The 24,459-nt window shown below is 37.1% G+C and overlaps 1 protein-coding gene across 1 annotated transcript; it reads right to left on the reverse strand.

The window, feature by feature from the left end:
- Nucleotides 1–7,668: 7,668 nt before the first annotated feature.
- Nucleotides 7,669–12,366, reverse strand: LOC106833375 (olfactory receptor 11G2-like; the record flags this gene model as incomplete). Its single annotated transcript, XM_070519679.1, has 2 exons — nt 7,669–8,596; nt 12,347–12,366. Coding segments are annotated over 2 exons (948 nt in total), but the record flags the coding sequence as incomplete, so codon positions are not given.
- Nucleotides 12,367–24,459: the final 12,093 nt, after the last annotated feature.

A 24,459-nucleotide genomic window follows, 5' to 3' on the forward strand; every position in this document is an offset into this window, starting at 1 on the left:
GCATCATTAAAGATTCCAATAGATATAGTTCTCCCCAAATCAGCTGGATCCTATGCAGGATCATCGCAGACACACACAAATCGCTGTATAAAATAGTCAGGTAGCAGCTAATTACAGTCTTAAGGGGTAGTGGCCAAGTGATGCTGCAGAGATCTGGGATTGCCAGACTGAGATCATGTGGCCTGGGGAATTATCACCTATGGTTGTTTCAGTCTTCAGTCTTCCTAGTTTAGCCAAGCAGGGAAGCTGTTAATAGAGAGAAATGAGAGGCATTAAGTTTTCTTATGACAAAGAGATCTTTTGCTATTTTTTTTTTTTTAAAGATTTTTTTTATTTTTTTCCTTTTTCTCCCCAACGCCCCCCGGTACATAGTTGTGTATTCTTCGTTGTGGGTTCTTCTAGTTGTGGCATGTGGGACGCTGCCTCAGCGTGGTCTGATGAGCAGTGCCATGTCCGCGCCCAGGATTCGAACCAACGAAACACTGGGCCGCCTGCAGCGGAGCGCGCGAACTTAACCACTCGGCCACGGGGCCAGCCCCTCTTTTGCTATTTTTTTAGAGCTACATTAAATCTTTATTTTATTTCTAAAGGTGAATTCCAGAGCAACATTAAAAAATTGTTCTTTAAAATTTTTAATCATTTGATCATGTATATGCTGATTACCACAATAATATTCAACTTAAACACAGAATATATTAAAAGCATGAAGAATAATGCAAGGAAATAAAACCATACAGTATTCCATGAAAAAAAGTTGAGAGATGTATAAGGAAATGAAATTTAAATTGACTTCGAAAATAACACTTTTTTAAAAAGATTTTATTTTTTTTCCTTTTTCTCCCCAAAGCCGCCCGTACATAGTTGTATATTCTTTGTTGTGGGTCCTTCTAGTTGTGGCATGCGGGACGCCGCCTCAGCATGGTCTGATGAGCAGTACCATGTCCCCGCCCAGGATTCGAAATGACGAAACACTGCAGCGGAGCGCACGAACTTAACCACTTGGCCACGGAGCCAGGCCCAAAAATAACATTTTTATACATATTCTATTGAATTTTCATATATAAATTATATCTCAAAGCTGGAAAAATAAAAATATTCCATTTTACTCAGAAGACTATTCCATTCTACACACATAAACATTTAACACATACATAATTTAACTTACCCAAGATTTCATAGCAACTAGTGGCACAGTCAAGACTTAAATTCCCATATTATTATGACAAGTTAAGGGGAATGGGGAGGAGATGTTGCTCATCAGAATGGAAAAGAAACAAAATACACCAAAGCTTGGCTGCCAGTAAAAGATTCAGCAAAGTCAGGAAGCTATGTATTCATAAAAAGCTATAGTAATTGACAGGCAGGAAAGATCACAGCTAGAGACAAACATTTGTAATTCATCCAAAATTTGAAGTCATAAAGGAAGATTTGCTTAAAGAATAACATGTAAAAACAAAAGTTAATAGAGGAAACATACCTGGCTACAAAAGATCAAATACATAGTTTTTGTCATCATCCTTATTTTATTACTATTACTAACATTTTTTATGTATTATCTGCCTTTACAAAGCTTTTTTTCTGTGCAAACAACTGGAAACAAGGGAGAAATGAATATCAAAGAACTAAGTAAGAGCTGTCACTTTCATATGATACAGAGTGATCAAACAGGAAAAGACTAAGAAAAAGGCATGGATTTAGGTCTGAGATATCATTGGTGCCATTAAAGCAAGCAGGTGAAATCAAATGGTAGAAAGAGAACTAAGACTATAGTGAGGTAATGAATGATGACAAAGTGGAGAAAGGAAAATTAGAAATGACAATTTCAGTAACATAAGGGAAGAGGTTTTGGGGAAAAGCTGGGAAAATAAAGCAATATGCTATGTGTAGAAAATTTGTAGAGTGGCAGAAATCTATAAACAGTTTCCAATCAACTGTGAGACTCTTGTTGAAGACGGGCATTGTGAACTTGGACAAACGCTAGCTGAAATATTTTTGTGACAGCATTCAGGAATGCTCAGGAACTTAATACTTAGAATTTTAGAGTAGTATATTTGTTTGGCATAATAAGTGGTATATAAGAAATTATATGGTATTGAAAGAGACAGAGATCCATGGGGGCTAAAGGTCACATTGAAATTTTCTGAACAAACTACATGCTGGCCAATACAACAAGTGAAGCCAAAGATGAGTTGGCACATCGAGAAAATAGAATATAGATCAGATATTTCAAAAGCAGGGGCAATAATTGTAAGCTTTTGGTAACTACTCTATCTTTCTCCCATACCTTGATTCTCAAATCTGGCTTCCCATCAAAAATCATCTGCACTTTCTTTCCTGTGTCTTTCTCTATACGATTCCCCTGACCCTTCCTTCCTATGCAATTCTGCTAAACATTTGGTTACATCCTTCCTCTCTGGAAGCATGGGAACCTGAGAAGGAAATTCTTCTTGTGGTAGAGGAGAGTCCACCAACACCGTTGCCCCTCTTTACCATCACCATCTACCTAATCTATCAAAAGATCAAGATGGCATCACGGTGAGAGAGTCAGAGAAGTTCCACAAACTAAATGTTCTCCTGTGCATGAGCTTTGCCCACATCCTTCCACCACCCTCTCTAGGATGAGAAGCTATATAAAACTGCCATTTGGAGAGAGGCAACTAATTAGCTATAGTAGAAGGTGGTGACCAAGTAATGTTTTAGAGTTCTGGGATTTTCAGATTGAGATCATCAGGTCAAGGGAATTGCCTCATAGAATTATGAGGGAGGGAGAAAAGGAGTGTATAATTTATTATGAAAAATAAAGATTTATTATTTTATTTCTCACTTGCTTTTTATCTTTATTTTGTGATATGACCCAGGGGAATATTTAACAGGAAAAAAAAGAATTTTCTAATATTTAAATGGAAAAAAGTACAAAACTTTCCTGAAAAAAAGTTTTAGAACTTAGAAATCTTCAAACACTTTGTCAACTAAGTTTCTTTGTGTATTCGAAGATACAAACAACAACTAAGATTAGCAGGCATAAGTAAATAACAGACAGAATAATGGAGAAGAATGTGAATACCTGGAGTAGAAACATATTAGAAGAGAGACAGAGTGGAAACAGAGACAGAGATGGAGAGATGTGTGCACAAACCCTTTACTTCATGTAAACACATTCATGTGTTTTGATCATAAAAGGTATAATTGGGAAAGATCACAGTTAATATTTGTTTTAGTTTAAACTCCCCAAATCAGAACCTCAGATAAAGACTCGGGTACATAGCTTATTTGGGGTTACCTAGGAAGGAAGAGTAGAGAACAGTGAGAGTGAGACTTAGAAGCATGAAGAGCTAATGTCAGTTTATTCAAGGTCTCTGATGTAGGCAATTGGGGTATCAGGGGCTTGATTCTACCAGCATGTCTAAGAATCTAGGCATTTATCCATTGGCCACTCTGCCAGTTAGGTTGATAGTTGTCTCTGGAGCATTACTGTCCTTATATTCTTCTTGCATTTGCTCTCTAGCTGACTAGGCCCCAAAGGCTTTGGAGAAGGCTCCAAGTCAGAAAATGAAAAGATGTGTGGAACTCTTGAGGTTAACACTATCACTACGAGTCCAAGCTTGCAACTGTCCAAGCAGCTGTAACTGAAAATAGAGTTGGGCTGAATAGATGTAATGCACGATACCAAATGTTTTTGCTATAGTCCTCTACTTGAACTATTCAAATCTATTTATTCTCTGTATTATATCCACTCTATTTCTGCATCTTCAAGGTACTCATAGCCTGCAATCTATAAAAATGACTACGTGCAGAATGGCTAATGACCAGCCATCACTGATATTCATAATCTCCCTCCTTTACCACCCATTGTAGATGTCCCTCATCTTTGATGAGCAATTTAGATGCTCTAAGTTGCTTGCATGCTGGGGTCACTGAGATTTTTCTCTCTAAGGATTCTGAGTCCTTGATTGCTTTGCCCTTTTCAGGCTGTGTGTGTTGCATTTTCTTGAACATGAAAGCACCAAAAGAAGCCCCCGTGAATGTTCTCAATTCCAAATATACTCCACCCATCTCTGACATGTAGGAGCAGCCATGGATAATTGTCATAGATTACACTGACCAGTATAATGAATCCCTTCTTTCTTGGCCCACCAACAAGAGAGTTACAAACAGAAGCAGTCATAGCTTCAGGTTTAATAGAATCTTTACTTGGCCCCTCATAGAAGCTTCCCCTACTCCCATTCTGGTAACCATAATTTATCTGACAGAACTTAAATTTGCAGAGGCAGCAAGAACAAATTCTGCAAGTGAATCACTGAAAATTATGAGTTGAACTTACTTTCTCTTCTTGGTTCTCAGACTGACGTGATTTTAGCTGCTGGGAGTGAAGCCTCTTTTATTGGCCACTGATTAAATGTGTGTAACATTTTTTGGAGAACAGAGTCCCAAACTTGCAGTGTAGCCTCAAACCAATATCTTTACTTACTCCAGTGGCTCTTAAATGGGGGTGGTTCCCCCCACCCACCAGGGGATATTTGACACTGTCTGGAGATGTTGTTGGTTGTCACACTTGTCATGCCAGTAGCAGTAGGGTCTGCTACTGATATCTGCAGGTGCAGGCCAAGAATGCTGCTAAACATTCTACACTGCATAGAATAGCTCCCCATGATAAAGAATTATTCAGCCCATAATGTCAATAATGCCTAGGTTGAGGAACCATGGTTAGCCTTTAACCTATATTCTGTCAAGTAGCCAGGAACCACATCTCTCATCTGTCTGTTGTCATACTGTGGCAGCTGCATGTTGCTGTGATGCTGAAAGCTATGCCACTGGTATTTCAAAGACCTTCAGGGTCATCCATGGTGGAAAGTTTTCAGCAGAGCTTCTAGACTAAGACAGCCTGGGAAGAAGGACCTGAACACCCACTTCCAAATAAAATTGGCCATGAAAACCCTGTGAATAGCAGTGGGGAATTGTCTTATAGAGCAGAGTAACACCAAAAGGTGAGGGGATGAAGCAAAAGACCTGGCAGAGTTCTGCTCTGCTGTGCACAGGGTCACCAGGTGTTGGAATCACTCGACTGTACTAACAACTTCTATCAAGTAAACTGCTTCCATGTATATGGTAGGACCAATGAATCCTGTGCTCACATGACTCTTGTTTCACTTCCTTGGGGTGGTAATTTTGTGCAGGGATTCCATGTTAGTAAATCAGGTATCCTGTAAGCATGAAGATAGTGGTGCAGACAGAGGCTATGCAAGAAAGGAAGACAAACCTACATTCAGGAAAAAATAAATCACAGAAAGAGCAAATCTTTGCACCTTCCAGAATGAAAGGAATTTGAGGTGATCAATTTCCTACTTGTTTCTGAGTGGTTTTCTCAAAGGGAGAAGTCATATTGAGGGCTTAGCATTGGCCTCTCATTGAGGCTGCACCGCCAGTGGCTCAGTGGCTTCACCAACCCTGGTAAGAGAGTGCCCTATTTTCTGTCTCATGCATAACCTCCATCCCTACCACTCTTTTCATGAGCACTTTGTGTAAGCACTGAGGTGAAGGGGAGAGCTGCCTGACATGTCCTGGATGACTCATTCTTTCTACCTGGCTGTTGGATGTCTCTGCTGTCGAGGGTCCTCTCCAGTGCACATTGATTTGAGACATAAAGATCTGTATACTTTTGTGCTCACTCTCATAGGTCCATCCATATGCTGCCTCTTCAAACTTCCTTTTATTTTTTTGGTGAGGAAGATTGTCCCTGAGCTAACCTCTGTGCCAGTCTTCCTTTATTTTGTATGTGGGATGCAGTGACAGCATGGCTTGATGAGCGGTGTGTAGGTCTGCACCCAGGTTCTGAACCCGCGAACCCTAGGCTGCTGAAGCAGAGTGTGCAAACTTAATCACTACACCATTGGGCCAGCACCTCTTCAAACTTCTTTGACTCTGATTTTCTTATCTGGCTCCTTTTGTGCCCCTGACCAATTAGTGAAAACTTTTTGCAACAGTCATTAGTCTGTGAATGTCCTTATCTTGTTGATCAGGCTATTTCTCCCACCATATGAAAGTAGATAACTAAGTAGGTTTCACCCAGCTCTTTGCTTTGTGAAGATTTTCTCCCCCACTACACTCTGTGGCCACTCTGGAGAGGAGTTGTAGTGCAGCAGTAGTACATTTCTTCCTTGCACTAGTATATATTTAGACAATCTGTGAAACAAGCCTAAGGTTCCTTTCCTCCTTTGTCAGTTGATTTATGAAACCTCACTTCCCACCATGAAGTCACAGGTATGAAGTGTGGAAGATAGGTTGGTGCAATAATTCTACCTGAAATGCTTCTTAACATTCCAAATAACTTACAAGTCTATCAAGTGGCAACAAACTTAATATGTGGTAGAATTTAAGATGAGTGAGAAAAATTTGGCTAATAATTAACCTAAAGCTAATTACAAATATAGGCACTGTAAACCTGCAGAAACAATCAACAAAATATTTTATTAGGAATCATTAATTCTTATCCCTTTTACTTATATAACTAAGAAAGATGAATAGTTGTACAGATGAAAATCAGTGTTAACATTATCAGTCCTTTGAACTTCATATTGAAGTTAGTTTGGATGAAGTTCTAAATTTTTTATATTTTCTTCCTATATAAAATAGTTGTCAGGCAATTGGTTAGCCATTTATTTGCTTCTTATGTGAAGTAGAATAAAGACAACCACTTCTTTTCCAGAACTCAGAAATTCTGCATTCTAAGCTCAGAAAATATTCTCAACCCAGGTTCTTTAGGAGATGAAGTCCAATTGCTGCTGCACATTACTTTGTGGAGTAAATCTTTTCTTGAAGGCTACAAATTAAAATTCGGTAAAATATATTTTATATCATAATTTCTTTTAATTATGTTTAGGGGATTCATGTTTGAAAAAATGGCAACAGAACAAAATAAAATTCATAATTAAAGGAACAATGTTAAATATTTTATAGAAATAGTTTTAAGAATGCTTATGGAAGTATTAAAATAAGTCACACAGTACTAACACTAAATCATATATGGCATCAGAACCTGTTGTGTAAGTTGGATTTATCCTACAGTGAGTTATGCTCTGAGTAATCTCCTGGTCTTTATGTTTAGCTCTTAACTTAGTATATTGCAGGTAACTAATACTCTTTAAATTCTTAATCTTTGTCCTGTGCACTCTTAAAAATCACTAATATCCAGCTAAGGCTGCTAGTCTGTTTCCTTAAAACAAAGACACATGCTAAACTCTGGCAAGGTGGACTTCCTTCAAATTTGAATCTTCTTTATCATCCAGTATGTCCCAGTGGAGAATTATTAGCTTATAGTGTTAATCCTCAAAGCAATCTATGATCACTATTACATCTGTATTAGTTGCTTCGATTCAGTAATACAAAGCCGACTTCTGTCTTCTTGTTAGAAACTGCGTTACATATAGAGGGACTGGTTGGCCCAGGTACATAAAATTTTACTCACTTGATATTAACTTCAAAACAAAATTGAATTCATTTGTTACAACATATTCTTCTTAAATAAGACTAGTGCATCTTCTGGTGAGTGGTGTTTAAGATGATAATGGGTCCTCTTTATAGCAGTTTCTTAATAAAACAATGGATTTGTAGATAAATATATCACTCATGTCTTATTAGGGTAAGTTGCACTTGAGAGACGGGCTTTGGCTCTCATTTATATTTATGAACACCTTGTTCAGTCCCAAACATTTTCCTCAGAGCAGCCTTCATCTCCTTGTTCCTGAGGCTGTATATTATAGGATTGCACAGAGGTGTTATCACAGAATAAAACAAGGTAATGAATTTTTGCATTTTCACTGGGTGTCCTGATCCAGGACTAACATACATCACCATAACAGAGCCAAAAAACAGGATCACCACAGACAGATGAGAAGCACAAGTGGAGAAAGCTTTCTGTTTGCTAGCCTCTGAGGGCATCCGTAGTACAGCCAGGATCACCAGAGCGTAGGAGCAAAGGATAAAAAGAAAGGTGCCAATCATGAAAACATCATTGAAAGTAGAGTAGGTGATCTGAGTGATGGTGTCTTCAGAACAGGACAGCATCATCAATGGGACAGGGTCACACACAAAATGGTTGATGATATTTGGGCCACAATAGGGCAACTGTGAAATGAGAACAACTGGGGTTAGGAAGAGGATGAACCCACATGACCACCCAAAGATGACAAGACCAGTGTACAGTTGTTTAGTCATGGTGTGTGGGTAATGCAGAGGATGGCAGATGGCAAGGTACCTGTCAAAGGCCATGATGCAAAGGAAGAAGCACTCATCATACCCAAAAGAGAAGAAGAAGTAGAACTGTGTAAAACAACACACAAAGGAGATGGACTTGCTGGAGGACAGGAAGTTGACCAATGTGTTAGGGATGGTCGTGGTGACATAACATATTTCGAGGAGAGAGAAATTCCCCAAGAAGATGTACATGGGAGTGTGAAGGCGCCAGTCCCACCACACAGCACAGACAATGATTGCGTTCCCCATTATGGATAGGGTATAGGCTACGGAGAAGAGCCCGAAGCAGAGCAGCTGCATTTCTGGGCTCGAGGGAAAGCCCATGAGGATAAAGTGGCTGACGGAGCTGGTGGTTTCTCTGCCAGATGTATTCATTAGTCTGGAAGACATGGAGATGACATTGGTTACTGCACTTTAATGGAGTATGCTGGTTCTTCATGAAAACACCAAATTTTTAAAGGTTTTATTTTATAAAGTAGTAAACAGACTTTGCTTAAGCAACAAACTGTGACTTTCTAGACTCAGCCCCTGAACATATATTATTTTAAAAAGTCAGAATAATAGAAAAGAAGGAAAAAATGAATCAGAGACAAATTTTTACCTTTCGAAGGACACTAGACTAGATATTAGGAATGCTAACTTTTGTGATTCTACGTTACCTAGTCTACTCTTTCATCTATTTACCTGCACTACTGATACTACATTTCTGTGCACACAAACTTCTTTCAACAGTACTATGAATACTTGATTCTTTATGATTTATAACAGATATAATAATAAAAAACTAAATCAAGATATTTTTTAAAAGTTTGTCTGAATGTAGTGCCATTACAGGACACAAATTAATGTCCATTTTCACTTTCAGTCCTCCAGCTTACTCATGGTGTTTTAAAGTGACAATAAAAAATTCCTCTATCATTCCAGGGTATATGGCCTTTTATGCTACTTCATGTATCTATACATGCTTCCTTTCATTTTTGGGCAAATGGATGCCCTATACACCATGAGAAAGAGACCTATACCTTGGCCTCTAAATTGCTCTGGCTAAATACTTTTCTATACTCCCATGTGCATATATGAACTAGATATGCTCATTATGGGAACTGATCTAAGGGACAGCAGCTGGTCTGAGTGACTGTGGCCAAGTTCACTATGCCTCTACTTGGTACCCATGGTCAAATTGGCTGCAAGAAAAATGGAAAGATAGATAGGTTTTACATTTTTGTGAGTGCTTCCATTCACAGCCCTTTTCCGCATGTTCCTTTTAGACAGATCTTTGGAATCTTTTTACATCTCACTAAGCCCCATCTAGGTCTTTCCTATCTTGGCAAATCTGAAACAAAGATCTTCTCACTTCTTTCTCTCTCTGGCTACTTCCATCTCAAGTAGTTGTTATTGAATCAAAACTCAATTCTCCTGTCTCCTCAGGACCTTACTCTGACCTATTACATTTGACAAAGTAATTAATTCAAAATTATTTTTTAAACTTCTTTATTGTGTCAAGTGGTCTTCTAAGTGTTCGAGAAACAGCTGTGGATATAAAAATCTTACACTCACAGAGTTTATAATCAAGAGGTTAACTGTAAAAGTTTAATATATTTTTGTACTAATTTTGATTTATTTTTCCCTCCTGGAAATAATTTTGCATTTTATGTGGAATATTTAGTAAATCCAGGAAGTGTTTTCAAGGTGGGACTCCAAGATTCTGAGTCAGGGAAGTTTGCCTTGACATATTTTTGTATAGGGAGATAATATTAGGATTCCTAGGTCAGATCATGTAAAGGGCTGACTCTTTCATTTGATGAATTAAACGGCATCTAAATTGGAAAGACTACTACTCGTAGGTTCTCATTGCCCTAGGATTGTATGAATCTGGATGTAGTAAATCAAGCCAGCTAAATCCGTGGTTCTATAGGTTGTCTAAAACAGTTTGTTAATGTTTTTAGAGAAAAAATACAGTCATTCACACAGGGCTTTCGAGGAATCAGGCCCCTAATACCTTGTTCTGAATATATTTTTATATTACAGTGGATCATCTTTTTGTCTTTTAGACATTCCAGTATCCTATTTACTCAGAACACTAGTCTCAGCAATCTCATTTAATTTATTTTACTTTGAGAAAGGTCATTGACAGAGGATTCATTTCAAATCATTGTTGATACTTACCCTGCTTGTTTTGGAGTATTACCCAGGGTTAGTAATTGTCCAGTGCTGGAGTTTAGAGTAAATCCTGTATCTACAACAAAAATAAGAACAAAACTCATACATGCTAAAACTTTTGTTACTTTAAAAAGAAATAATCCACATTAAACCAGGGCTCATTAATCTAATGGAACTGAAAGGCAATATATGAGCTTGGGAAAGAAGATATCTATGGAAAGGGGGATTTGACATATCTCCTCTACTCTCCAAGCAACAAAAATCATCAAAATACGTCCTTCTTCAGTAATTTATCAATTAATACACATCTTGGGGCCGTCCCGGTGGCTCGGTGGTTAAGTTTGCAAGTTCTGCTTCTTGGCGGCCCAGGGTTCGCCAGTTCAGATGCTAGGTGCTCACATGGCACCACTTGGCAAAAGCCATGCTGTAGTAGGGGTCCCAGGTATAAAGTAGAGGAAGATTGGCATGGATGTTAGCTCAGAGCCAGTCTTCCTCAGCAAAAAGAGGAGGATTGGCAGTAGTTAGCTCAGGGCCAATCTTCCTCAAAAAAAATATTAATATACATCTTCATGTGAAATCCTAAGCCGCTTGGTGTATATCTCTTACCCCTCTTTTAAAGGGATATATGAACTAAGTAAAAAATATCCTCCAGAACTCAGAGAAACAAGAAGGAAATTCATATTTTTAGGCTATCTTTTTTGACAGCATTCAATTCTAATGAAATATTTTCGGTTTCCTCAAAAATAACAAAACATGGTTCCTATTAAATTATTAATGCAAAAAATTGCAGCACATGTGGCTCACATGTAATGCAGTTTCCATTCTGTCCTTGGATGAATGCTAAGAAGAAAGTCAGAGATGGAGAGATAAAATATTACTCCACAGAGCAAAAGGCATGTGACAAACTTCTAAGAAACTGAGTCATCCAGTTTGTAATCTCTTATGGATTACAAAGAATGAACCCTACAGTATGTCTTTTCACCAACTTCAAAGCACATGTTTACAGTTAAAATGAAAGCCAGAGGAAGGTATTATATATGGCTATTTCCTAGCATCATGACCTTTTGGGATTTGGGGCTTTCTCTCTTGATGATTTGATCATATTTGTTCAAGAAAGGAGATAATTTTTGGATGTTTACTTACTTATAATCAAACATCAAGTCTTAGTATTCCCTAAAGAATAGTGAAGATGTAGAAGTTGATTTTAACTTTTCTTTTCTTCTCTCTTACCATTCATTATTTAAAGTTCCTGGGGAATAATTAAGTAATAATATGAATCGTCATGATAGCTACAATAGGAAGCTCTGCCATTGGATTCCTTATATTTATTTTGAAGAAGAAGAAGTCATTCCTTGCTCGTCAAATATCTGCCCCTGCATAGTTTGTTAGAGATACTTGAGTTGCATTTTATGTAGAGCAAAAAGAATTGGCAGTTCAAACTCATAGAAACGGAGAATAGAATGGTGATCTCCAGGGACAGGGGAATGAAGGAAATGGGGAGATGTTGGTCAAAGGGTACAGACTCCCAGCTATAATATGAATACGTTCTAATGTACAGCATGGTGACTACAGTTAACAATACTGCATTATATACTTGAAAGTTTCCAAGAAAATAGATCTTAAATGTCTACACAACCAAAAACCAAAAGCAGTTATGTGAGCTAACGGAGGTATTAACTATCCTTATTGTGGTAATCATTTCACAATACATACGTTTATCAAATCATCATGTTATACACCTGAAACTTACACAATGTTATATGTCAATTATATCTCAATAAAGCTTGAAAAAAAGAATTGGCAGTTCAAGAAATTTAACTAGTATTCAGTTATTCCACAAATATTTATTGAATACCTACCGTGTGCCAATCACTATTTCAGATCCTAGGGATATTGTAGAAAACAACTGCAAAAATCCTGTCTTCACAGTATCTACTTTCTGTCGGAGGGAGAAGAAAACAAATAACATAAATGAGATAATTATGTAGTATATTGGAAAATAAAAATAAAAAAATAGCAGAGAGTTAGAAGAGAATGTTAGAATGAATGGGAGATTATGATTTTAAATAAAGTGGTAAGGAAAGCGTCACAGAGAAGGTGACATTTAAACAGTGTCTTGAAGTGAGAAAACAAACTGTATGGATATATGGGGGAGTTGTGTTGCAGGCAAAAATTATAGTCAATCATGGGAACCAGAGGCAGAAGGAAGCATAAAATGCTGGAGAATCAGCAAAGAGGCCTACGTAGCTATAGCACTGTAAGCAATGGGGAAAGTAGCAGGACATGATGGCAGAGAGAAAACAGGTGAGGGCAGATCATTTAGGGTCTTGTAGGCTATTGTAAAGACTTTGGCTTTCACTGCAAGAAAGGGTCAGGGGAGGTGTTTGAGCAGAGAATAAAGTGATCTGGCTTAAGGGTTGTTTCTTTTTTTAATTTCAAAACATTGTACCTAAATGTATGCATATTGTAATTATATAGCTCACTGAATTATTAAAAGTGCACACCTGTTTAACCGCCACCTGACTAAAAGAATAGAACATTACTTAGCACCATAGAAGCCTCATTGTGGCCTTTCCTATTAATACTTCTCTCTTCAAAATAACCTTTGTCTTTATTTCTAATATGGCCAGTTTAGAGGCTGGCCTGGTGGCATAGTTGTTAAGTTCCCACGCTCCACTTCTGTAGCCTGGGGTTTGCGGGTTAGGAAACTGGGTGCAGATGTAGCATTGCTTGTCAAGCCATGCTGTGGTGGCATCCCACACAAAATAGAGGAAGATTGGCACTGATGTTAGCTCGGTGGCAATCTTCCTCAAGCAAAAAAGAGGAAGATTGGTAACAGATGTCAGCTCGGGGTCCATCTTCCTCACAAAAAAAAAGAAGAGAAAAAAAATCCTTCAATTTGCCTGTTTTTGAAATGTGCATAAATGAAATCATAACAGTGTCTATTTTATGTTTGGAATTTTTCATTCATAATTAAATTTGTGAGATTTATCTGTGGTCTTTCATATACCCTTAGTTCATTTATTTTCATTGCTGTATAATATTCCATTGAGTAAATATACAGAGATAGTCACCCTATTGTTGTAGAGATATTGGGTTGTTTCCAGTTTGGGGTTCTTACGAAAATGCTGCAATGAATAGTATTATGTATATCTCTTGGTGTATGCTTGCAAGAATTTATGTTGTATATATATGAAATTCCTGGGTCCTAGGAAATGCCTATGTTCAACTTTAACAGATAACGTCAAAGAGTATTCCAAAATGGTTGCCCAAATGTACATTCTCTTGGGTAGTACATGATAATCCTCGTCATTCTGTATTTTCTGCCAATATTTGGTTATGTCAGTTCTTTAAAAAATAATTTAGGAAAACACATCCTCTTCTATTTGGAAATACCCTTTTTTTGAAATGAGTTTTCAAGAGTCTTGCCCATTTTTCTATTGGGAATTTATCATAACTTTAAATATTTAAAAAATATATTCTGAAAACAAGCCTTTTGTCAGTTATATGCATTCTAAATATTTTCTCCCATTTATGTTGATTATTTTTCCAGTCTCATAATTTTTTTAATGGACAGAATTTCTTAATTTTAATATATTCAATTTATAAATCAAGTTCCTTTATGGTTAAGTCATTTTTGTTTAGTTCAAAGTCATGAAAACATTTGAATTTTATTTTTTCTCAGCTTTAATATGTTACCTTTCACATTTAAGATCTGCAATCATCCTGGGTTTAATTTCTGTGTATAGTTTGAAAAAGAGGTCAAATTTTATTTTTATACATGAAAATGCATTTGACCTAGACACTTAGACTTTTCTATTTTTTTTTTTCTTTTTGGAAAAAATACCTTCATTCAACCCCTGGAATGAAGTCTTAATTTTATCATAAATTAAGTGTCCACATATGACAGATTGGCTTCTGGATTCTCTGTTTAATTCCATCTGTCTTTTTGTACCTATTGCACTAGTAAAACATTCTCTTAATGATCGTACCTTTTTAGTAAGTCTTGATAGCTAGTAACATAAATCCTCCCAACTTATTTCTCTTTAAACTCTTTTTGGTAGTCTTAGTTCATTGTATTTCCACGTAAACTTAGAATCCATTTGTCAATTTGCACTAATATTGCTGGAATTTTGATTGGGATTGCTTTGAGTGGGGAAAGTTATTGTCATTTACACAACAATTACTTTTACAATCCACAGACTTGGCATATTCTATCCATTAATTTGTCTTTTTGAATTTCTCTCAATAAACTTTTACAGTTTTCTGTATGGAAGACTTACTAAATATATTTTTTCTTATTTCCACTGAGCCCTTCTCCATTGTTTGCCAATGTTATAATATAGAGGCATGAGGGGGGCAGGTTGTAACATGGAAATCTGTAGCCAATTGAGGAGACTTTTGTAAAGCTTGTGAACAGGCTTGTTGACTTCATTCTGAACTCGGCTAGTTTGAAGTCAATTTCTCACTACCTCCTCCTTTATTCCAGTTGAGGATCCTTTTAATAGATGAAGCAGTAAAATGAGAGCAGTGGGCAGGTCTAAGCTTCTTCCAAGACTGATCTCCATATCCTAAGTCCTTAGAGTTTCAGGGTCCTTTAACCCCTTTTCTGGTTCCTCACTGTCTGCCTGAGGTCCCCTTAGTTCATTGAAAATTTTTTTTCACAGTTTTATTGAGAAAGAATTGACAGGGATCAGTGTGTAAGTTTAAGGTGTACAGCATGATGGTTTCATTTACATATATTGTGAAATGATTACCATAGTAGGTTTGGTTAACATCTATCAGCTCACATAGATATGATAACAAGAAAAGAAAACAAAATTCTCCTTGTGGTAAGGACTCTTATAGATCTACTCTCTTCACAACTTTCCTATGTATCATACAGCAGTGTTAACTATGGTCATCATGTTGTACATACATTCCTAGTACTTATTTATCTTATAACTGGAAGTTTGTACATTTTGACCATCTTCTTCCAATTACCTCCTCCCACTTTGGTAACCGCAAATCTGATTTCTTTTACTGTGAAGCTTTCTTTGTTTACGTTTTTTTTGGATTCCACATGTAAGTGAGATCATGCAGTATTTGGCTTTCTCTGTCTGACTTATTTCTCTTAGCATAATGTCTGTCCAAGATCCATCCATGTTGTCACAAATGGTAGGATTTGTTGTGCCTAAGATCATAAAGACAATCCCAAGCATATTCTGTTACGAGATGAAATCCAAGATGAAAATCCGGGAAGATTCCTGGATATATAGATTGAGAGGCCTGGAACGATATGGAGAAAGCTAAAGCTATGTCTAAGTAGTCCTTCTGCAGCCACCAGGCAAGGCAGTGGTAGCTGTGCAGCTGCCACCAATTCATAAGTTCCAGAAACAGTAGCAGGAGGCGAGCAATCCCAGGCTTGGCCACCAAGTGGTAGGTGGCAAGCCTTAACTCCAGATTGCACCAGGGACTTCCCAGGGCCTGGCAGCTGAGCACACAGAGGGTGGCTCTGCTGCTCTCCATGCTGGCAACCATAGCATCCATCCTGTCCTGTCCAATCCCTTTTTTCCCTTGTCTGAGAAGACATGGTATTTGAAAAGATCCTTTTAAGTTCAATGTCAAAGAGTGTACTACCTATATTATCTTCTGGGAGTTTTAAGGTCAGGACTTATGTCCAAGTCTTTGATCCATTTTGAGTTTATTTTTGTGTATGGCATGAGATAATGGTCTAATCTCATCCTTTTGCAAGTGGTTGTCCAGATTTCCCACCACCATTTATTGAAGAGACTATCTTTTCTCCATTGTAGATTCTAGGCACCTTTGTCCCTAGATATGTGGTTTTATTTCTGGGGTTTCAGTTCTGTTCCATTAATCTGTATGCCTGTTTTTGTTCCAGTACCATGCTATTTTGATTACTATAGCTTTGTAGTACATTTTCAAGTCCAGGGGTTGTGATGTCTCTAGCTTTGTTCTATTTTCTCAGAATTGCTTTAGTAAATCTGAGTCTTTGGTTGTCCCCATATGAATTTTAAGATTCTTTGTTCTATTTCCTTGAAAAATGCCATTGGGATTCTGCTTGGGATTGCATTGAATCTGTAGATTGCTTTGGGTAGTATGGACATCTTAACTATATTTATTCTTCTGATCCATGTGCATGGAATCTCTTTCCATTTTTTTATGTCATCATCTATTTCTTTCAATAACCTCTTATAGTTTTCATTGGATAAGTCCTTCACTTCCTTTGTTAAATTTATTCCTAGATATTTTATTCTTTTTGTTGTGATTGTAAGTGGAATTGTATTTTGACTTCTTTTTTTATAAGTTTGTTATTAGAGTATGGAAGTGCAGCTGATTTTTGTAAGTTGATTTTGTACCCTGCAACTTTACTGTAGTTGTTAATTATTTCTAATAGTTTTCCGATGGATTCTTTAGGGTTTTCTACATATAAGATTGATGTGGATTAAGGCTGCCCCAGCTAGAGAAGCCCAAGGTGACCTGGCCTACATGCCAAACTATATGACCCAGTGGACTTTTTTTATGGTATGAATTAGGGCTGCCCCAGGGAGAGAAGCCCAGGGCATCCTCACCTACATGCTGATCTATATGCCCAGATTCGTATCTAAAGTTATATGACCTCACAATAACCAGACCCCATCTGCACTGAAATCATTTAATGACTTTTTACATCATCTTTTCTTTTTCCAGTAAAAATAAGTCATGTACCCATGCCTTATAAAATTAGCCCTAACCCTCAACTCAGGGCAGCAGCAGGAGCTCTGACTGCCCATAGGTCCAGTCCTCATGCAGCAGCAGCAGCAGGAGCTCTGACTGCCCATGGGTCCTGTCCCCATGCTATTCCACACTATTCCCTAAATAAAAGAACACTACTGCCAGATCTTGAGAATCTAAGAAATCTTTCTTTAGACTCCTCGGCTCACCAACCCCGCATCAAGATCATGTTGTCTGCAAACAGTGAGAGTTTCACTTCTTCACTCCCTAATTGGCATTCCTTTTATTCCTTTCTCTTGCTTAGTTGCTCTCGGCAAAACCTCCAGTACAATATTGAATAAGAGTGATAATAGTGGGCATCCTTGTATTGTTCCTGTTCTCAGAGGTATGACGCTCAGTTTTTGCCCACTGAGTATGATGTTGGCTGTGAATTTGTCACATAGGGGCTTTATTATGTTGAGGTAATTTTCTTCTATCCCCATTTTGTTAAGAATTTTTACCATAAATGGCTGTTGGATCTTGTCAAATGCTTTTATGTGTCTACTGAGATGATCATGTGGTTTTTATTTAAAAGACTATTTCTTGAGCCCAGACTTCAGTACCTGACTGTGTCAAATAGCATACCCCATTATTCTTGGGCTTCCCTACTAGTATATAGGGAGATTTTAGGGTCTGGAATAGATCTCAGACAAAGAAGACACAATGACCTTGGGGCAGAGATCCTAGGAATACAGAACAATTCTGTGCTTTGGAGTTGTCCTTTGTCCTTAGGAAATCAGATTTGATGGTATTACCTGAGGCATCAATTAGATTGTCCACAAATGACAGTTCCTGATTTGGCCAGTTGAATTGTGGCAAGCTTTCCCTGAATGTTCCCCTTAAGCTCTGCCTAGCCCCTGCCAAGCTTGAGCCCTCTGGTCTCTCCTGGAGAGGACCAGGATCTCTGTGGAGGGGACATTCTCCTGTTTTGCTTTCTTCCTTGTCAGTTTCCACTACTTGTTCTTCCAACTTGTCCACAAACCTTACTTGGCACTGGGGCAGCTGTTTGTTTACCTTTAAGCAGAGGAAATGGAGGTCAGTGGAGACGGAGTTGAAATTTCTCAGGAAGGGCTCTTTCTCATATTCTCCTGCAGCAAAAGTGTAAAAGCCTTTCCTTCTGTGATTCTTTCCTCCACAATGGCCTCTGCCCTCTCTCACACACAAGTGTGACACCCCTGTTAAATTGAAGGTGGGATGTGCCAGGAAAAAGAGAAGAGTGCTTTGTTAACCTCTTACTTTCTCCCAAAACAGCACTGTTTTCTCTCTTTTCCCTCTTAACAACGTTTTATATTTGATGATTTCCTCTTTCCAGTCTGGTTTGGGGATTTCAGTTCTCACTACTTTTGTATCATATCCTCCTGATGTCTGAAAGAACAATTCCCTTCCCCATTTCCCAGGAGAGTTTTCTTTCTTCCTTTCAGTAACAGTGACCAAATATTTCTACCATTTCTGTTACCGAATCAGATTCCTTTTTGCTGATCACCCGGAAAGCCAAACACCAAGATGAAAATGATGTGGGCTCAGCAGGCCAAGGAGTTGAAAGAAAGATTTCTTGGACTTTCAAAGTCTTGTAGTTGTGCTCTTTTATTCAGAGAATAGCATGGGGACAGGACCCATGGGCAATGAAGAGCTGCAAGCATGGTGACAAGACCAATGGGCAGTGAAGAGCTGCAATGTGCTGATGGTAGGGCTAAATTTATAAGTTACTTTTACTAGACAAAGGAAAGATCATGTAAAAAGTCATTAAAATGGTATCAGTGCAGGTGGGGTTTGGTTATTGTGTCGCCATATAACTTTAGATATGAATCAGGTCATATAGATTGGGATATAGGATAGGAGTCCTTGGTCTTCTCTCCCTGGGGCAGCCTTGACCCACATCAACAAGATTACAGGGGAGAGAGGGTTTAATCACAAGTTAGTCAAATGAGGAAACAGGAGAATGACTCTCAAATCTGCTTCCTTGAAAATAGGGAGTCAAAGATATTTATGGGGTAGGGGGCAAGGTGGTCTCAAATGTGGAGAAAGATGATTGGAGGTGAGGAGAGGTGAGGTGAGGTAATTGACAAGCTGTGCAAGCGTAGTCAGACTTCATGGCTCTTCGTAGGACGCATGTTCACAAAATGGTGGCATTAACATCATCTGAGGGTGGAATTTTTAGCCTCTTGATGTCAAAAGGTCACTTATCAGACATCTGCATGGGCCCAGTTAATACGTTGGTGGTCTCAACTGGCCTGAAGGGGACAATGGGTTCTAATTCCTGGAAAACAGCTCAAAGAGCCATTACCATGTGATCCAGGCTCCAGGGAGATGTTATCCATAGAAACCTAGTGGGAGTAAGACAGCATATTGCCTAAACAGCACACTTAACAATGCGTAGGTAAATAGCTAAAAGCTATAATCAGTAATTGTGAAAAGAAAAACAAAAAAAACTTTAGTTCCTAGCTACTTAATCATGAAGGGCTAACTGTTTGCTGGTTTCATTTCTACGTTTTTCCTCTCAGTCCTCCTAATAGTCTTAATATTAAGTTTCTCTGTAGCAAGAAGATTGCGGAGGAATCGATCATCTTAGTAGAAGGAACTTGACCTTCAAACTGAGGTTAGGAGTGCAGAGAAGGAAGAAGAAAGAGAAAAGTGGATTTCTATCTGAATGGCAGGATCTTTTCCAGAGGATATGAGCCATTGAGAAACTTCTGGGAGGGACATCACGAAATCAGAGCGAGGATGGGTTTTGTTGTTAGTATTTCAAAGAGAACAAGGATCTCCTACATTCTGATTTATATCATACTTGAATTGACTGAAACTCTTTTTGGACAATATTTTTTTCTGCCTCTGTTTTTGGAGTAACAATTATATAAGCTTGATTATGGAGTCACTAAAAGATTTCTCTCATCTTTTGTCCCAAGAATTCATTTTTTCAAGCGTCACATAAGGTGCTTTTGTTTGTTGAGGACCAGAGAAACATTTATATATGTTTTTTCACACAGGTTCAAGAGTTTTGACTAAAATCTTAGGCTTTATAGTGCCTCATTCTTTTTTTTGTTCTTATTAACACTTTTGTCTTTCAAAAATTTTCTATCCACTAAAAGTCTCTCTTGTTATTTATTTGGATTTAAAGATTTGTTTGAGTATCAAGCTCCTAAAGAGGTAGCATTGAGAAAAAAGGCTATTTCTGAACTTTCATCATTATCTTCATTTTGTAATTCTATTCCCAGTACATTTTTGGCAGAGTGTGTTAGCTGCATACTTACTATACCTTTTTCTTATTCCCTAACTAATAGAACCTCAATTCTATTCTGGTGACAATGTGCCCAGCTTAAAAAAATTAAGTGTTGCAGTCTCTCTTATATGTAGGGGTTGTCATGTGACTTACTTCTGTTCAATCAAAAATATAAGTGGAGTGTAAGTTAGCCTCTGTCTTGCTGTCTGAAGCTTCAGCTGCCATCTTCAGATAATAAGATAACTTTGAGAGTGAAAATATGTCTAAAAAGGGTTTATCAAAAAGCGAGGAGAGTCTGAGTCACTGATGGCATCTTGGAACTGCCTACCTCTGGACTGCCATGGATTGCCTAGCTCTAGAAGTTTATATGTGAGAAAAAAACTAAATCTTCATCTTGTATAAATTGCTGTTACTTGAGTTTCTATTATATGCAGCTGAATCTGAGTCTAATATATATGACAATTCTTGATCCCTGGATAGATCTGGAGTTTCCTTTTTGTTTCCTTCACTCAAGTGGGTGAAATATGTAGTATCTGAATTATTTAATAAAAAATAATTATTATTTCTTCCAATTCTGGATTTCTGGCTTCTTTCAAGGTAGTTGAATGATTGCTTTTTTTTTTTGTAAAGGCTCTGTTTTTATTAAGATGATTTAAACTATATATCTTGATAGATAAATGTCATGTGTTCTTTAAAAGAGGTGGACATTTCAAATAGATTGCTAAAAAGAAACAGAAATAGTAAAGGGTAGGTGTTCAAAGCATAATAATTGAAACTCTGTTTTCACGAAAATTAGTTCTTGTACTAGTGGTAAGCAGGGGGCTTAGGTGAGATATAGAAACATGTAGATGGGAAGCCCCTGTGGAAAATTTTCCTGTTTGGGAAGATACATTGGAGTTTCATTCAATTGTGTGATATGTCTCTCTATTTCATCTCCTCTTTCTGTTCCAAACATCTCGAACAAAATCTGCAAAGCCAGAATTTGCTGCCAAGAACCTCTATTTCCTTTAGAGAAAGGGCTGATTCTGAGTGAAATAGAAGCACTAGGGAGCCAAATTTACTCCTCTCCACAAAGTGACCCCCATGGAAAAGTATTTGAGAAGCTCTGGAAAGACATATATTATAAGACTTACCAAAGACAGTAGCATTGTCCTTTCCTAACATGTAAAGTAGAGGGAAAGCTTAGATAAGCAATATGTCTAGGAGAATTGCTGTAACTTATATATCCCTTTCTAAATATTAGTTTTTAAACTCATTCTTCATAAATTAAATGAGATATACATGTTTATCATGGAAAAATTGGGAAATAAACATATGTTAACATAAAAGAGGGAAAAAAGAATCTAAATTACCCATAATACCATTATTCTATATTTAAATAAGCTTATATAATAATTGTGTTTCATGATCTGCCTTTTTCACTCAGTAACACAACATTTTACCTATTAAATATTTTTTACATAAATTTTCCCATAATTTATGTAGCTATTTTCTGAAAACAGCAGAAAAGAAATCTCTTATAAGTGTATCTCCTTCATGCATTTCTCCTCTATAATAGTCATTTCTGAAGTAAGTCCAGCTTTTTGACCTGGATTGTCGTATAGTTATGAAGGTAATTGCATAGGTCATAGATGTAATTTCCAGGAGTGAAAATATGGCACAACAGAATTCTCGGTGATATCGAAGTAAGCAGAAGAGGTTCCTTCACTTACTTAAGTGGCCTTGGACAACATACTTGGCTTCTTTGGGTCTCATCTATGAAATAAGTAGAGAATATCTACCCTAACTATGTCACAGAATTTGTGTGGAAGGACTGAAAGACTATATCAAAGTGTTTGGTAAATGATAGCTTTACAAAAGAAATGTGATAATAATATTAACTGAAATCAATTATATACATACTTCGTATAAAATCCTATTCTGATTAACCTCATTTATTACTCACAGCCACTCTGTGACAAAAGTATCATCATTAGCTGTATTTTATAGATTGGGTTGTCATGAGTAGTAAATAAAGTGACAAATGTAAAGGACTTAGAACAGTGCCTGGCACAAAACAGGAGGCTCAAAATGTTCATTATTATTCCTTTCAATGTTGTCAATAAGAGAAAACCCCATGGTGGTGAATTTGCATCTAAACTTGTTAAAATAATAAATTCACTTTCTCTTTTCTTGTAATATTCTTTTCCTGTGTGCCCCATGACCTTATCTTTACTGAAATCTTGAATGTACATAATATTTGGTTTTATAAGTAAATTTTACTTTGGAGGGAGTTAGTTGTAATTGAGGGAGGTTCAATGTTTGGTCAGTTTACCAAGGGTTTCAAGGAGGCTAATAACAAAATGACTCATATCTTAAAGTAGAAAATGCTGACTCTCTCTTTTCATTTCCCCTGAGGAAACCACTAACCAGCACACTTATTGTTATATATCATCTTGCTGTGTTCTTTTGTAAGTTCAAATGCTCAAAAAAAAGAACACTATCTCCCTACTGCCATCCCTAACATTCTTTCTCTCATTCTCTCTCTCTTTAGGATAGCGTTTGGCTTTGAAAAAATATTGTATATGTTGTAGTGGTATGTCAAATAATTTAATACTATGTAAAGGGTTGTGAACCAATCATAGTGTTTGGGGTTGTAAGAAGAGATCATTGAAAATCTAGTTGCTGCACAAACATATTAACTGAGTAACTCAAGGTAGGAAATGCTGACTTTATGGTGGAAATATTTTCATCCTTAGCTACCTGTTCTTCTTCAGCTCTTTGCTTATCTGATCTCAGGAAACTTAAAAGTCGTGCACCCTGGGAAAGGGGATAGAGTTAGACAACATCCTCAATGGACTAGATTAGTGAGAGAAGATATGGCAGAATTCTGATCAGCGAGATTTACTAAGGAGCTTGACAGTGTCTCACATCCAAGGAACAAATAGTTGTCCTGCCTGGAATGTCCATTTCAAAACTCACAAAAGCATTTCTCTCCTTTGGACTGAGTAATCCATATCTTTCCTGGGAAATTGTTCTAAGATAAAAACCCTAAAGGTAAAAGGGCAAAAGGGGTGATTAGGCTCACTTGTGAGGGGATGGACTTTGAATTAGTTTTTGGGTGGTGAACATGATGTAATCTACACAGAATTGGAAATATTTTACGATGTACATCTGAAAGCTATATAATGTTATAATCCAATGTTACTGCAATTGAAAAAAAACATAAAGGGAAAATTGTTACGTGCATATGGTATTCTTCCATCCTAGATTTTCTGGGGCAGTTTTTTTTGGGTTAGGTGATGAATCCTAACTTAGGCTTGCAAAATATCTTTATGGAACATATTTATGAAGATTTTCTAGAGATATTAAGTTTTACAGTAAAATAATGGAAATAACTATAATGTCCAACAAAAGGATTGGTAACGGATGGAAGAAGGGTCTGAATCCCTGATTCTGCAAGTGGTCAATATTGGGTAGTGGTGGCATTCATTTTTCCCCTAATTCCCCTTCTGAAAATTCCCTTTCTTATATCCTTCACAAGTCAACTTCAAGCTACTTGGAAGGACAATCCTCTTTCTAGGAAGACATTCATCTCACTACATAAAAATTTTCATTCCATACCATATTAGTTGAATGAATATTATAGTTCCAAAAATACAATAATTATAAAAACTTTCTATAATATAGGAACAAGCTGATGTTATGTTAAATAAAGCACACATATAAATGAAAATAGTTGTGTTTCAATGATTAAATCCTAGGTGTTTTTCTTTAAAAATTTTCCTTAATGTTGTTTTAACATTGTTATAACATTGTTTCAGCAACAAATAACAACCATTATTTATTTTTTGAAATTAAGTAATTTATCTCCAGGTATACCATTTCCCTCTCCAGTCAGTAGGAGGAAATGTTCTATTATCTAAAATCCAATTAGCTTACCCATGAAGTTTTTGGTAACATTTCATTTAGGTTAAAATATTAGTACTCAGAATACTATAGTTCTGAATATTTTGATTGTTGGTGTTATATACAGAATTAAAATCTGCCCTTTAAAGGCTTAGAAAGGGGAATGTATAAAGAAAACAAGCATAGGCCTG

Source organism: Equus asinus, chromosome 2 (assembly GCF_041296235.1).
Source record: "Equus asinus isolate D_3611 breed Donkey chromosome 2, EquAss-T2T_v2, whole genome shotgun sequence".
NCBI classification, from domain to species: Eukaryota; Metazoa; Chordata; class Mammalia; order Perissodactyla; family Equidae; genus Equus; species Equus asinus.